The sequence below is a fragment of the Diadema antillarum genome, unplaced genomic scaffold (assembly GCF_040938485.1).
Source record: "Diadema antillarum isolate AM-2024a unplaced genomic scaffold, OU_Dant_1.0 scf00000101, whole genome shotgun sequence".
In the NCBI taxonomy this organism is placed as follows: domain Eukaryota; kingdom Metazoa; phylum Echinodermata; class Echinoidea; order Diadematoida; family Diadematidae; genus Diadema; species Diadema antillarum.
This window is the reverse complement of record NW_027270990.1, coordinates 784,254-795,757: the sequence shown is the minus strand read 5'-3', so window position 1 is coordinate 795,757 and position 11,504 is coordinate 784,254. Positions and strand designations below refer to the sequence as shown.

General features: G+C 36.6%; 1 protein-coding gene across 1 annotated transcript in view; it reads left to right on the top strand.

The window, feature by feature from the left end:
* Positions 1–646: 646 nt before the first annotated feature.
* Positions 647–11,504, top strand: part of LOC139718903 (uncharacterized) — a 43,495-nt gene continuing 32,637 nt past the window's right edge. The window contains exons 1-5 of the mRNA XM_071630352.1: positions 647–769; positions 4,174–4,204; positions 5,323–5,466; positions 6,323–6,449; positions 9,903–10,018. Coding sequence (XP_071486453.1) covers positions 767–769; positions 4,174–4,204; positions 5,323–5,466; positions 6,323–6,449; positions 9,903–10,018 — 421 coding nt within the window. The 5' untranslated portion in view covers positions 647–766. The remainder of the gene's footprint in view (positions 770–4,173; positions 4,205–5,322; positions 5,467–6,322; positions 6,450–9,902; positions 10,019–11,504) is intronic.

Sequence of the window (11,504 nt, the reverse complement as noted above, 5' to 3'; positions counted from 1 at the left end):
AATTGATTCATATAAATGAACAGGGGAAACAGACCGCATTTCAAACTTTGTATAGATATTTCATATTAGTACCTGGAAATAACAATCGAGCTTTATCAAAATTGATACCGAGTACTTAGAATTTCATAGTTATGATAAGAAGTTGCCGTAAATGGTAATGTTTGATCTAGTCACATGTTTGACCGTTTGTGAAGCTACTTCTATTAAAGTTTGAATAAACACTTTTATTCTATGTGTAGATTTAAAAAAAAAAAGATAATTGGTTAAAGTTAAAATAGGTTAGTAGAGAAAATGGAGTGTTATTGCACGGCAAAGCTTCTGTCGACAGAGAACAATAATCATGATCTTGGTAAAAACATCTCGTAAATTTCATGCAAACCTAGAGATCATATCGCGGAAAGAATGATAGCTTTAAAAGATGACAAATGCAGTATAAAGACATGTAATCATATCGGAACATCACCAGATTCAGTCTTATTGAAAATTACTTATCATAATTCATTCTCTCATTCGTTCAAATGACGTAAGGGAACACCCGCCATGCGTAAAAAGGTGCAGGGGCGCATCGCGCATGGATATGTCGCAGTGCGGCTCAGTAGTGCGGCCCATTGAACGATGTGAAATAGCTAATGAATCTGATTGCAGCCATTCAACAAGCTATAGCTTGAGTCAACTTGCTGTACACTGTTCCGCCAGATTCCAGTGATCTGCCACCTGCTGTCCAACATCCGTAAACTCCCTGACAAATTGTTACCTAGTATTCAAAATGGTGAGTTACCCATTTTATTACATTGCTTATGGACTGTGATTTTATCCCCTTTATTCTTGTCTGTATGTGCATTTTAGTAAAACTGCAGATTTAAGAATGTGCTGAATTCTAACGTCCCTGTGTTGTGTGTCCCCGCCCCAATCCCCGTTATCGTCAGTTTGGGATCTACGTTTGCGTTGTGATGTAGAATCTAATACTTTGCAGCCGTGGCTGTGAGTGTGGTATGATTGGAAAGCGTAGATTTAAATGAGAAGAGCGTGTTTAATTGGTGATTTACCACTGTTAATGGGGCTGTGATCCACCAAGGTTGACTTCACTATATCGCTTTAGTAGTAAAACCAAGTCGTTACACTCTGCAGCAATCTGAACCTTTCTCAGTAATTTGTGGGCGCAGCTAATCAAATGTTAAAAAGTAAAATATATATTACAGCCTACCTGGCCTCTCTAACAGTTAACTGTTACACAGCGAAATGGGAATGCAGTCTTATTCTTTGGCCTTGATGTCTGTACGTGCAGTCGAGTCTAACGTTAGTCGTTACACTTAACAGACACAGTACAACTGTTACTGTGAATTATTTACATATAACTACAATGATGATACTTAAATACTATTAGATCTCTGCCTACTAGTACTGGTTCACTAACAGGTTAGTAGAGTGATATATAAAAGTGCCTATATAAAAATCGGTCTTGACCCTGTGATACCACCAACCCATTGGTTACATTTTTTAGATTCTACTGGAGTAGAATCTATACAACTGTATTTATGGGGGTAGATTTAGATTCTAATGCAAGAACCTTTTGTGGGTAGGGGTATAGACTCTATCACAATTCACAATTTAGGAGGATTACTATAGATCTAGCTATATAGGAATAAAAACCCTTCTAACGTTGAAAGCATATACCGTAATTGTTAAGTTTAATTACAGTAATTTTTTATTGTTAGGCGCTTTATTTCGCCAGTTTAACTAGTTCTAATCTATTTTTTTTTAACCTCTAGACTAGATCTAGACATTCTAGGTATTCTACTTGCCTTTCTAGAAATAAAATCTAGAACTATATAGACAGTCTCTAAAAATGTAGAATGGAATCCTATAGGTCTACTGATAATGCATGTTTTAAATTTACTAATATAAATTTAGTTGAGTGTCCAACACCCTAATGTTTTTCTATCAGTAGATACCGCATTTATGGGTAAACTTGGTCTAGCAGGTAAACTCGGCCCCTAGCGCCCTCATATTAAACAGGTGGCCAAGTTTACCCATAACTACGGTAAATTTACCTAGAATATCTCACAATATGTCTGAAATTTTACTCACATGTAAAAAATGCTCTGAATTCACAAGCGTGCTATATTAAAAATGTGATTTGCAGTACACACTACAAAATAAATGCTTCGAACGCATGGGGTGTTATTTTTATGCCCTCGGTTGTGCTTTCAATCCAACACCTCTTCCCTCTATTAACAATACGTGCGAAATGCACATAATGCTTTTCCAATGTGCATTCATAAGCTACGGCATCATTGTTTTGCTGTTGATCTTGTTTATTATCAGGTCTTTTCAGTAATATATGGACATCATCAAATCCCAAGTGAAGAATGCAATTAAACCACTGCGTGTAGTCTCGTGCGTGAAAGTTACACTCAATGCTATAAATAGAGGGTTGTGAGTTTCAATGCACTGTGCCGATGTTTCAAACATATTTCTCAACTGGACCTGCAAATACATGTAAATGACAGTAGTGGCTGCACTCATATCCATCTCAGACATAGTTAGTGTATGAATGCTTTCAGAAAGTTATCTCCCTTGACCTCTGGTTATCAAAGGAGGCAACATGTACTTGACCCAATAGATGATGGCTTCTACCATAATAGCAGAACATCAGATTTTTTAGATCATACCAAAGTCTATACAATATTGAAGAGTCACAAATTATCATTACGAGTGTAATGTAATGTTTACTTTTATAGCTCCAACAGTTGCTAGCAAACCTGTAAGCATATGTACATGTACATCCATGAATATCTTTCATGTTTTTGTTGTTTTTGTAACACCATAACTGGTAATTGACTGGGCATTGCAATACATCACAAGAAAAATAAGTTTCCTGTGTTTAACAATGATGCATGATTCTGCACATGTTGTCTTTCAGCGAAATAGAAGAAATGTATGAAAATGTGAAATTAATGAAATTGCTTGTACACAAAATGAATAAGGGCAATTCCGCGGTTAGTAACGTTACATTTAAAGAAATTTAGATATTTATTTTTACTACTAAATCACCATTTATTCATTTCAAGTCAAAATCATTTTAAAACATGTTCATCCTTCCTAGGTCTATAATATAGAAAAGAATGAGTACAATCCAATAAATATTAGAATTGCTACGGCAACTAAAAGGGCTGGTTAGTAACATTACGAAAAAAGGACATGACAAAAAAATCAATGTCTTGAAACAAACAGTGTGCAAAATTTAAAGTTACTTAAAACAAAGTGTTGCATTAATTTCAATTATTGCATCATGACAAATGTTCACACAAATATTTTTAGCAGTTCGACCGATGATTTATTAGCTAGACCCCAAATGCATGGTTAGTAACGTTACGGTTAATAACGTTACATTTGTCCAGAGTAATTCCGCAGGTCATTTCACCCTTTTGTAATCAACAAAATGTCACATGACTTCTGGAGTATTTAAATGTATTCATCTTTTACCTTTTAGCAAAAATTTGAGGAAAAAATTTCCAAGCAACCCACTGTAATTTGCATTTAAGTGAATTTCAGCATCCCCAGTCCCACATGTACATTTTAAATGATGGTTTTAGATCTCGCAAAATCAATGAATATGAAAAATAAACTCTACTGAATTTGAAAGACCTTAGTGATTGGTGAACATCCATGGCATTAGTTGATACCTAAATTAAAGAGTAAGATAAAGAGGCACATTTCTTTTATCCATGTCATGTCCACCTAACTGCGGAATTGCCCATAAGTAGACTTTTAGATATTGTATGAGACTTTTCATTTAGGTTATTTGCCCAGCAAAATCAGCAATTGGGAGCATATCCAGTTGTAGCAAATTTAACTGTGATCTTATTATTTGACTGGTAACTCTAACTTTCATTCGCAGATTACACCTGAATCTTTGCAGTCATAGTTATTGATGTTCTGTTTAATATTCCAATAGATTTCAGATGCTTGTACTAGAGATGTTTACTGTGAAGACAAGTCTTGTAAAGAAAACTCAGTCTTCATCATACATGTTTGTAGAAATCTGTATTGTAAAGGAAAAGCCATTAACTGGACGGAACAGATCTTTTTTTTCTCTCTCAAAGTACTGAAATCAGCGCAGATAGCTCTTTTTTTAATGCCCTCTCATCCTATCTTGTGCCCTTTCCACAGGCTGATCAACTGACAGAAGAGCAGATTGCAGGTAAATACATACGATGTATTCTGTGTTAGAATCTTTACTAGTAAACCCACCTGCTTTCAAGTAAACCCATTTGTGCATATGTACAGTATATAGGCAGGATGATAAGTGAATTACCTTTGATTCATGTGGACCATGACAATATGAAGAGCAAGAATCCTGATTGTCTTTGTTTCATTACTCTCAAAGCTAATCCCTCAATATCCGTGCCATATTCCCAATCTCAGCCCACAGCAATGTATCTTGTAAGCAGTAATATTTGTGTAACTGTATGCTATATCTGTGATTTAAATGATACTTCACTGAATGTCTAATCCAAAGTGATCTGCAATCTCTAATTGAGCCATTCTGTCTGATTTTACACAATTCCCAGCAAATTTGTCTCATATCAGAATACAGTTAACTGTTACATTTGCAGATGTCAGAACTTGTAGTTGCATGTTTTTTGTGAATATTTGTTCCAATACAGATCTTCGTGTGCTTTTTTTTTTTGCAATTCGCACATGACATAACACTTGTCAAAATAAATTTCCAGGTTTATTTCGTTCCACTATCATGCTTCTGGCAGGTATAGATGCTAATATTAAAAAACATGCTAGGCTAGGAAATTGGCATAACACTTGTAATTTGTAATTTTCCCATAGAGAGCCCTCTAGATCACAATGTTTAAATGTGCATGCAGTCAGCTGTGTTCTGATGATGATGGATCTTTCAAAAATTCATCCACACATTGTGTCCTTGGTTGTAGGAATCTAAGAGAAATATCAAGGAACTTTAGACATCAGGAGTACTCCATTTCCCAACCAATATTTGCTGAAAGGCCTTAGCATTGTGGACGTACTTTCCAACTTTCAGTGCGTCACTGCACATAATTTGTTCAGCGAGTAAATGACTGTCTGAAGCTTTCAATGCAGAATCAACACAAGCATTGTGCTTATGTATCTACTGAATATTCAGTGTTCTTCACTACAAAGTCTTGAAATCCAGCTCTGAATAGTAAAGTATCTGTCTGTGTAAATTGTGCCAAAGTATCATCGATGATCTATTTTAACCCCCTCTCTGATGTATGCGTTACATTATGTCAATGTGTCTCACTGTGTTGTATCTCTTTTAAATCATAGAATTCAAGGAGGCTTTCTCCCTCTTCGACAAGGATGGTGATGGCACGATTACCACCAAGGAGCTGGGAACTGTGATGCGCTCTCTGGGTCAGAACCCTACAGAGGCTGAACTCCAGGACATGATCAACGAAGTTGATGCAGATGGTTAGTTTATTGAAATTTGGTAATGTAAAGAGAGAAACAAGACAAAAAAAAGAAGAAAATATGTTAGTGTCTATTTAGAGAGTGGAACCTAGCATCATCAAAATGCCTGCAGGGTGTATTAATTCTAGAGGATGCACAACCAAAAATTGGAGAAAAAGGTTATATAGGGATAACCTTATAATTCTTGGCTTATTAGCGGGGACCTTTAATCTACATAATGTTGGCATTATACTTGGAGACAGCATGTCTGTTTTTTGGAAATTTTTATTTCGACTGGAGGGATGTTAAAGCCAATTAGACCAAAATTTTGCTTTATTAACAGGTTTAGGCCAGTGGTTGACAAGTGATTGACATGTCATTGAAAGAAAAGTCGGCAGGCAACTTTCAAAATTTGATCATTTTGGATTTTTTTGATATCTCCACCCCAAGTGATGTGTGAGGGACAATGTTTATTGCTGTATTAAATTTTGGGCTTATGATAGAAGGAGCTGATGTTTAGTCAAACACACAATACAAAACAACTGATTGCAGAAATTGGTTACATTTTCATGCATTCATTCAAACTAATTGTCTCAGAAAGATAAAAGCGATTATAGTCAAGAGTGTGTGTGCATGGGGAGGCTGTACGTGTAGTTAAGTGTTGGAACACTCAAAATACATCCCGATCTTGTACACAGGGCACATGTATTGAAAATGTGTTTGTAAGTGTGGGAGGGAGAATGTTAAACTTTTTGACATCTGATGGAAGAATGACACAGCCAATACTGATCTCACAATCATTTTTAACCAGCACATTCAGGATAGAAATTTTGAGAGGATTGATTATCAGCTTCCAGTCTTTCTTTTGTCTGTGCAGGAAATGGAACAATTGATTTCCCAGAATTCTTGACGATGATGGCAAGAAAAATGAAAGAGACAGACAGCGAAGAAGAGATCCGCGAGGCTTTCAGGGTATTCGACAAAGATGGCAACGGCTTCATTAGGTAAGGCATCCGGCCTCTGTAATAATAGGTCAAAAGATTCGCAAGTTTAGCAGCCTGATTATATCTATGCCAAATGTATGCATGACTTTCAGCTTGTTTTTATGCCTCCACAACGAAGTGGCCGGAGGCATTATGTTTTCGGGTCGTCCGTCCGTCCGTACGTACGTCCGTACGTCCCGTTTTGTTTTTGTCGATATCTCAAGAACCGTGTGGTGGTTTTACATCAAACTTGGTATGAGGGTATATCCTTGGGGGATAATACTTTGTGTGGATTTTAGGGTCACAGGGTCAAAGGTCACAGGTTATTTTGTGAAAAAAAATTGAAATTTCATGTTTTTCTCCATATCTCGCAAATGGTTCAAAGTATCTTTATGGAACTTAGTATATATGCTTGTACCGATGGACAGTGATTATCTAGGGAAGTTGGGGGTCATGGGTCAAAGGTCAGGGGGGTCAAGGTCAACTCCTCAAAATATCACTACTTTCCTTGAAATGCAATATGCCTGAAGGTTTTTTTTTTTTTAAACTTGATGTATGGCATGTATTACCCAATATATATTTTTGGGGAAGTTTCTTGCCAAAAGGTCAAAGGTCAAAAGGTAAAAGGTCAAGTGAAAGTGCTAAATTGCACTTTTTCCTCCATATCTCGAAAGTAGCTCAAGGTATCATCATGAAACTTACATATTTATGCATGTTCAACCTAACAGTGATTCTCTTTGGAACTGTGAGGTCAAAGGTCAAAGGCCAGGTTTAGATAATGCTATTTTCCCATTTGATACTGAAATTATACTTTTTCTCAATACTTTGAAAATTACTCAATGCATAAACTTATAAAAGGGTCAAAAGTCAAGTAAAAATCATCAGTTCCCCAAATACCTGCACTCTGACATTTCAATCATTCATCCAATTGAACCTAGTTCTAGGAAAGTGAACATTCAGCACATTTGTGTCAAACCTGTCATTTTAATATTTTGCCAATTGTGTGAAACTGTCATCACACATTGTCAAGACATTGTACTATAGACCTATTAGGAGAACCATGCATTATGGCGGAGGCATATCAGTAGCCGTAGCGATATATCTAGTTCATTTTGGCATTCGGATAGTGAAATTGTACCTCCTGAATACAATAGGAGACAGAAATAAGAGATATCTAAAAACAAAGTAAAACGAAGTGGTCCTAATAAAAGGTGAGTGACACCTTTTATTAGAACCTCTCTTTTTTATATCTCCGCCATTTTAAAAACCAATTTTCATCAAATAAACTTCGATTCTTCATAGAATTGTTTGCCCTTTGATATTTCATATAAGTGGTTTCTAATTGTCTATAATTGTGTGTACTTTAAAGGGTGTGTACAGTTGTGGTCGAGGTGAGGATTTAGCTTTTAACGTTTTACGAGATATTCAGAAACCACTCTGAGATGTCAAAGAGCATGCAGTTCTAAGGGTATCAAAAGTTTATTTGATGAAAATCGGTTTTGAAATGGCTGAGATATCCAAAAACATGGTGAAACAAAGAGATCCTAATAAAGTTGTGGCATGTCGCCTTTTATTATTATCACTTTTTTGGATATCTCAGCCATTTGAAAACTAATTTGCATCAAATAAACGTTGAATCCTTCTTAAAATTACATGCTCTTTCATATTTCATAAGAGGTTTCTGATTATCTCCCTTAAGAATGTTCAAAACATGAATCCCCACCTCAACCAGTACTGTACAGTCCCTTTAAAGGGGATGGCTAGTAACTGATCAGTGAGAATGCTGGGGGATGATTGTTCAATCCTTGTGGGATTCATTGAAGAGTACGTTATATATCTATTGTACGTGGTGTATTTGCTTCAGAACGGTCTCATAGGTAAGTAATGTGCAGTTTAATGCCCCGTCACTGTACAGGCATGCTAACCTGGAAACATTAAACTGCACATTACTTCATATGAGACCATTCTGAAGCAAATAATTTTCACACAACAATAGATATATAATGTACTCTTAAATGAATCCCACAAGGATTGGAGCAATCATCCCCCTGCATTCCCACTGATCAGTTACTAGCCATCCCCTTTAATAATTCACATGAGTAGTTTCTAATTAGGCCCCCCCCCCCCCCAAAAAAAAAAGCGATGTTGTATTGGCGTAACATGAGATTTTCAAATAGGGTCGGGTGGGCGGATTTTTTTTTTTATTATTTTTTTTTTTTGCTAACTGTATTTTACGTGTAAAACTCATACCAAAACCCCATTCGATAGAGAGGGTCTGTTGCATCCAAAGTTTGTTATATCACCGGTTTAAAAGCCGTCACGACATACCGGTCAGAATACGAACGAATAAATTCCGGGCTAAATCACCCAGCGCCACAGACAAATTGATTCTCCGAATAATATTAAATAAAATCTTCGAAACGGACTTGCCGGTCGCCGACACGCTGTACTGCGCGGCCATTTTCCGACACCAACTGTTGTTGTTGTTTTTGATAATTCGCAAACCCGTATCGCGCCCTCTCTCGGTAAAAAAGATGTATTTCCTTTTTTTTTTTGTTGAAAAGTTCAGGGTCAAGGTTTTTTTTAGGGTCGGGCGGGTTACGCCAATACAACGATTTGGGGGGGGGGGCCTTATCTAGAATTGTGTGTCCTTTAATATTTCATATAAGTGGTTTCAAATTATCTCACAAAAAAAGTTAAAACCTGAATCCACGTCTCAACCAAAACTACATGTATACCCTCCCTTGAAACATCTGACAAGAGTCCAAAATGATGTGTGACGCTCTTTGCAAAGCATGTAGGACCTTGCCAGGTGTGACAGTCATGGTAATCAACTGTTTGCAAACTCTGAGATAGATTTATAAGTTAAAATGATTCGAAATATTTGGTGTGGTATATCTGCCATGATTGATCTCTGCCATTTACATTTCAAACATTGTTTATTCTTAGTTCTTCTTTGGAAACCTTAAAATACAAGTTTCTCTGTTTCACCATTTTCACTGAAAATACTGTTTTGCAAACATGGCATTAGAACAGTCATGGAGATGTTCAATTAAAATGGTTAGATACATGTGTAGAATTGCCTTCAGTTGTAGGCAGTTGTGCAGCAGTTTTCCTCAAATGCCAGTATACTTATTACTGTAAAAGTGCATATTTTCGCGTTACTAATTTTTCGCATTCAGGCGGGCAAGAAGAGTTTCACATGTTTTTAATTCCGCGGAATCAAGACATCAACTACTGGAATATGTGGCAAGCAAAAATATTCGGGGGCTTTTGTTTTTGCTCTGGTTTCTGGTTGCATGAAGTTCAAGCCTGTCATTTGTTTCAAGATGACATTCAGAGGCTTACAATAATCTCGCTGTATATCAAAATTTTACTTGTTTTGATGATTGTGCTGTACTTCCTACAAGACCCCCACGCACATGTTTCACACTTGTTTTTCCTATCTCTGCTTCACTATCTGCTTTGCCACAGTGCGGCTGAACTGCGCCATGTGATGACAAACCTTGGTGAAAAGCTCACGGATGAGGAGGTAGATGAAATGATCAGGGAGGCTGACATTGATGGAGATGGTCAAGTGAACTATGAAGGTATGTTCTACAGGCCAGTGCAGTAGAAAGTGGTCCAAAAGTCTATTCACTGGACCATTTCATGATGATTATTACAGTGGGACCAGCAAGTTTTTTTATGCCTCCGCAACGAAGTGGCCGGAGGCATTATGTTTTCGGGTCGTCCGTCCGTCCGTCCGTGTCCCGTTTTGTTTTTGTCGATATCTCAAGAACCGTGTGGTGGTTTTACATCAAACTTGGTATGAGGGTATATCCTTGGGGGATAATACTTTGTGTGGATTTTAGGGTCACAGGGTCAAAGGTCAAAGGTCACAGGTTTGTTTTGTGGAAAAAAAATTGAAATTTCATGTTTTTCTCCATATCTCGCAAATGGTTCAAGGTATCTTCATGGAACTTAGTATATATGCTTGTACCGATGGGCAGTGATTATCTAGGGAAGTTGGGGTCATGGGTCAAAGGTCAGGGGGTCAAAGGTCAAGGTCAACTCCTCAAAATATCACTACTTTCCTTAAAATGCAATAGGCTGAAGGTTTTTTTTTTTTTAACTTGATGTATGGCATGTATTACCCAATATATATTTTTGGGGAAGTTTCTTGCCAAAAGGTCAAAGGTCAAAAGGTAAAAGGTCAAGTGAAAGTGCTAAATTGCACTTTTTCCTCCATATCTCGAAAGTAACTCAAGGTATCATCATGAAACTTACATATTTATGCATGTTCAACCTAACAGTGATTCTCTTTGGAACTGTGAGGTCAAAGGTCAAAGGCCAGGTTTAGATAATGTTATTTTCCCATTTGATACTGAAATTATACTTTTTCTCAATACCTTGAAAATTACTCAATGCATAAACTTATAAAAGGGTCAAAAGTCAAGTAAAAATCATCAGTTCCCCAAATACCTGCACTCTGACATTTCAATCATTCATCCAATTGAACCTAGTTCTAGGAAAGTGAACATTCAGCACATTTGTGTCAAACCTGTCATTTTAATATTTTGCCAATTGTGTGAAACTGTCATCACACATTGTCAAGACATTGTACTATAGACCTATTAGGAGAACCATGCATTATGGCGGAGGCATATCAGTAGCCGTAGCGATATATCTAGTTTTGTTCTGTCGAAATTTTTGTTGTAACCAAACAAAAGTAATACATGTACAGTATAATTATGATGAAACATGCACACAGAGTGTATAGTATGTTTATTGAATTCTCATTATAAGCTGAAAAGCAGTGTGAAATCTGATGCCACATGTATCTCATTAGTTTTGTTAAATATTACATATAAGAGAGAGCATAAAGTTGTTTAGACTTGCATGCTTATTTTGATAAAACATATGAAAAGTAATGGTTTAGGATTTGGGTACAGTTCCATTTTCCCAAGATTTGTTATTACAAAGATGAAATATGGTACATTATTCCAGATATTGTTGATCAGAAAATTACAAAGGTTTTTTACTCCAAAGCCAAAATAAAGTAGAATTTTGAATTCCTGAGGTTTGTCAGTATAC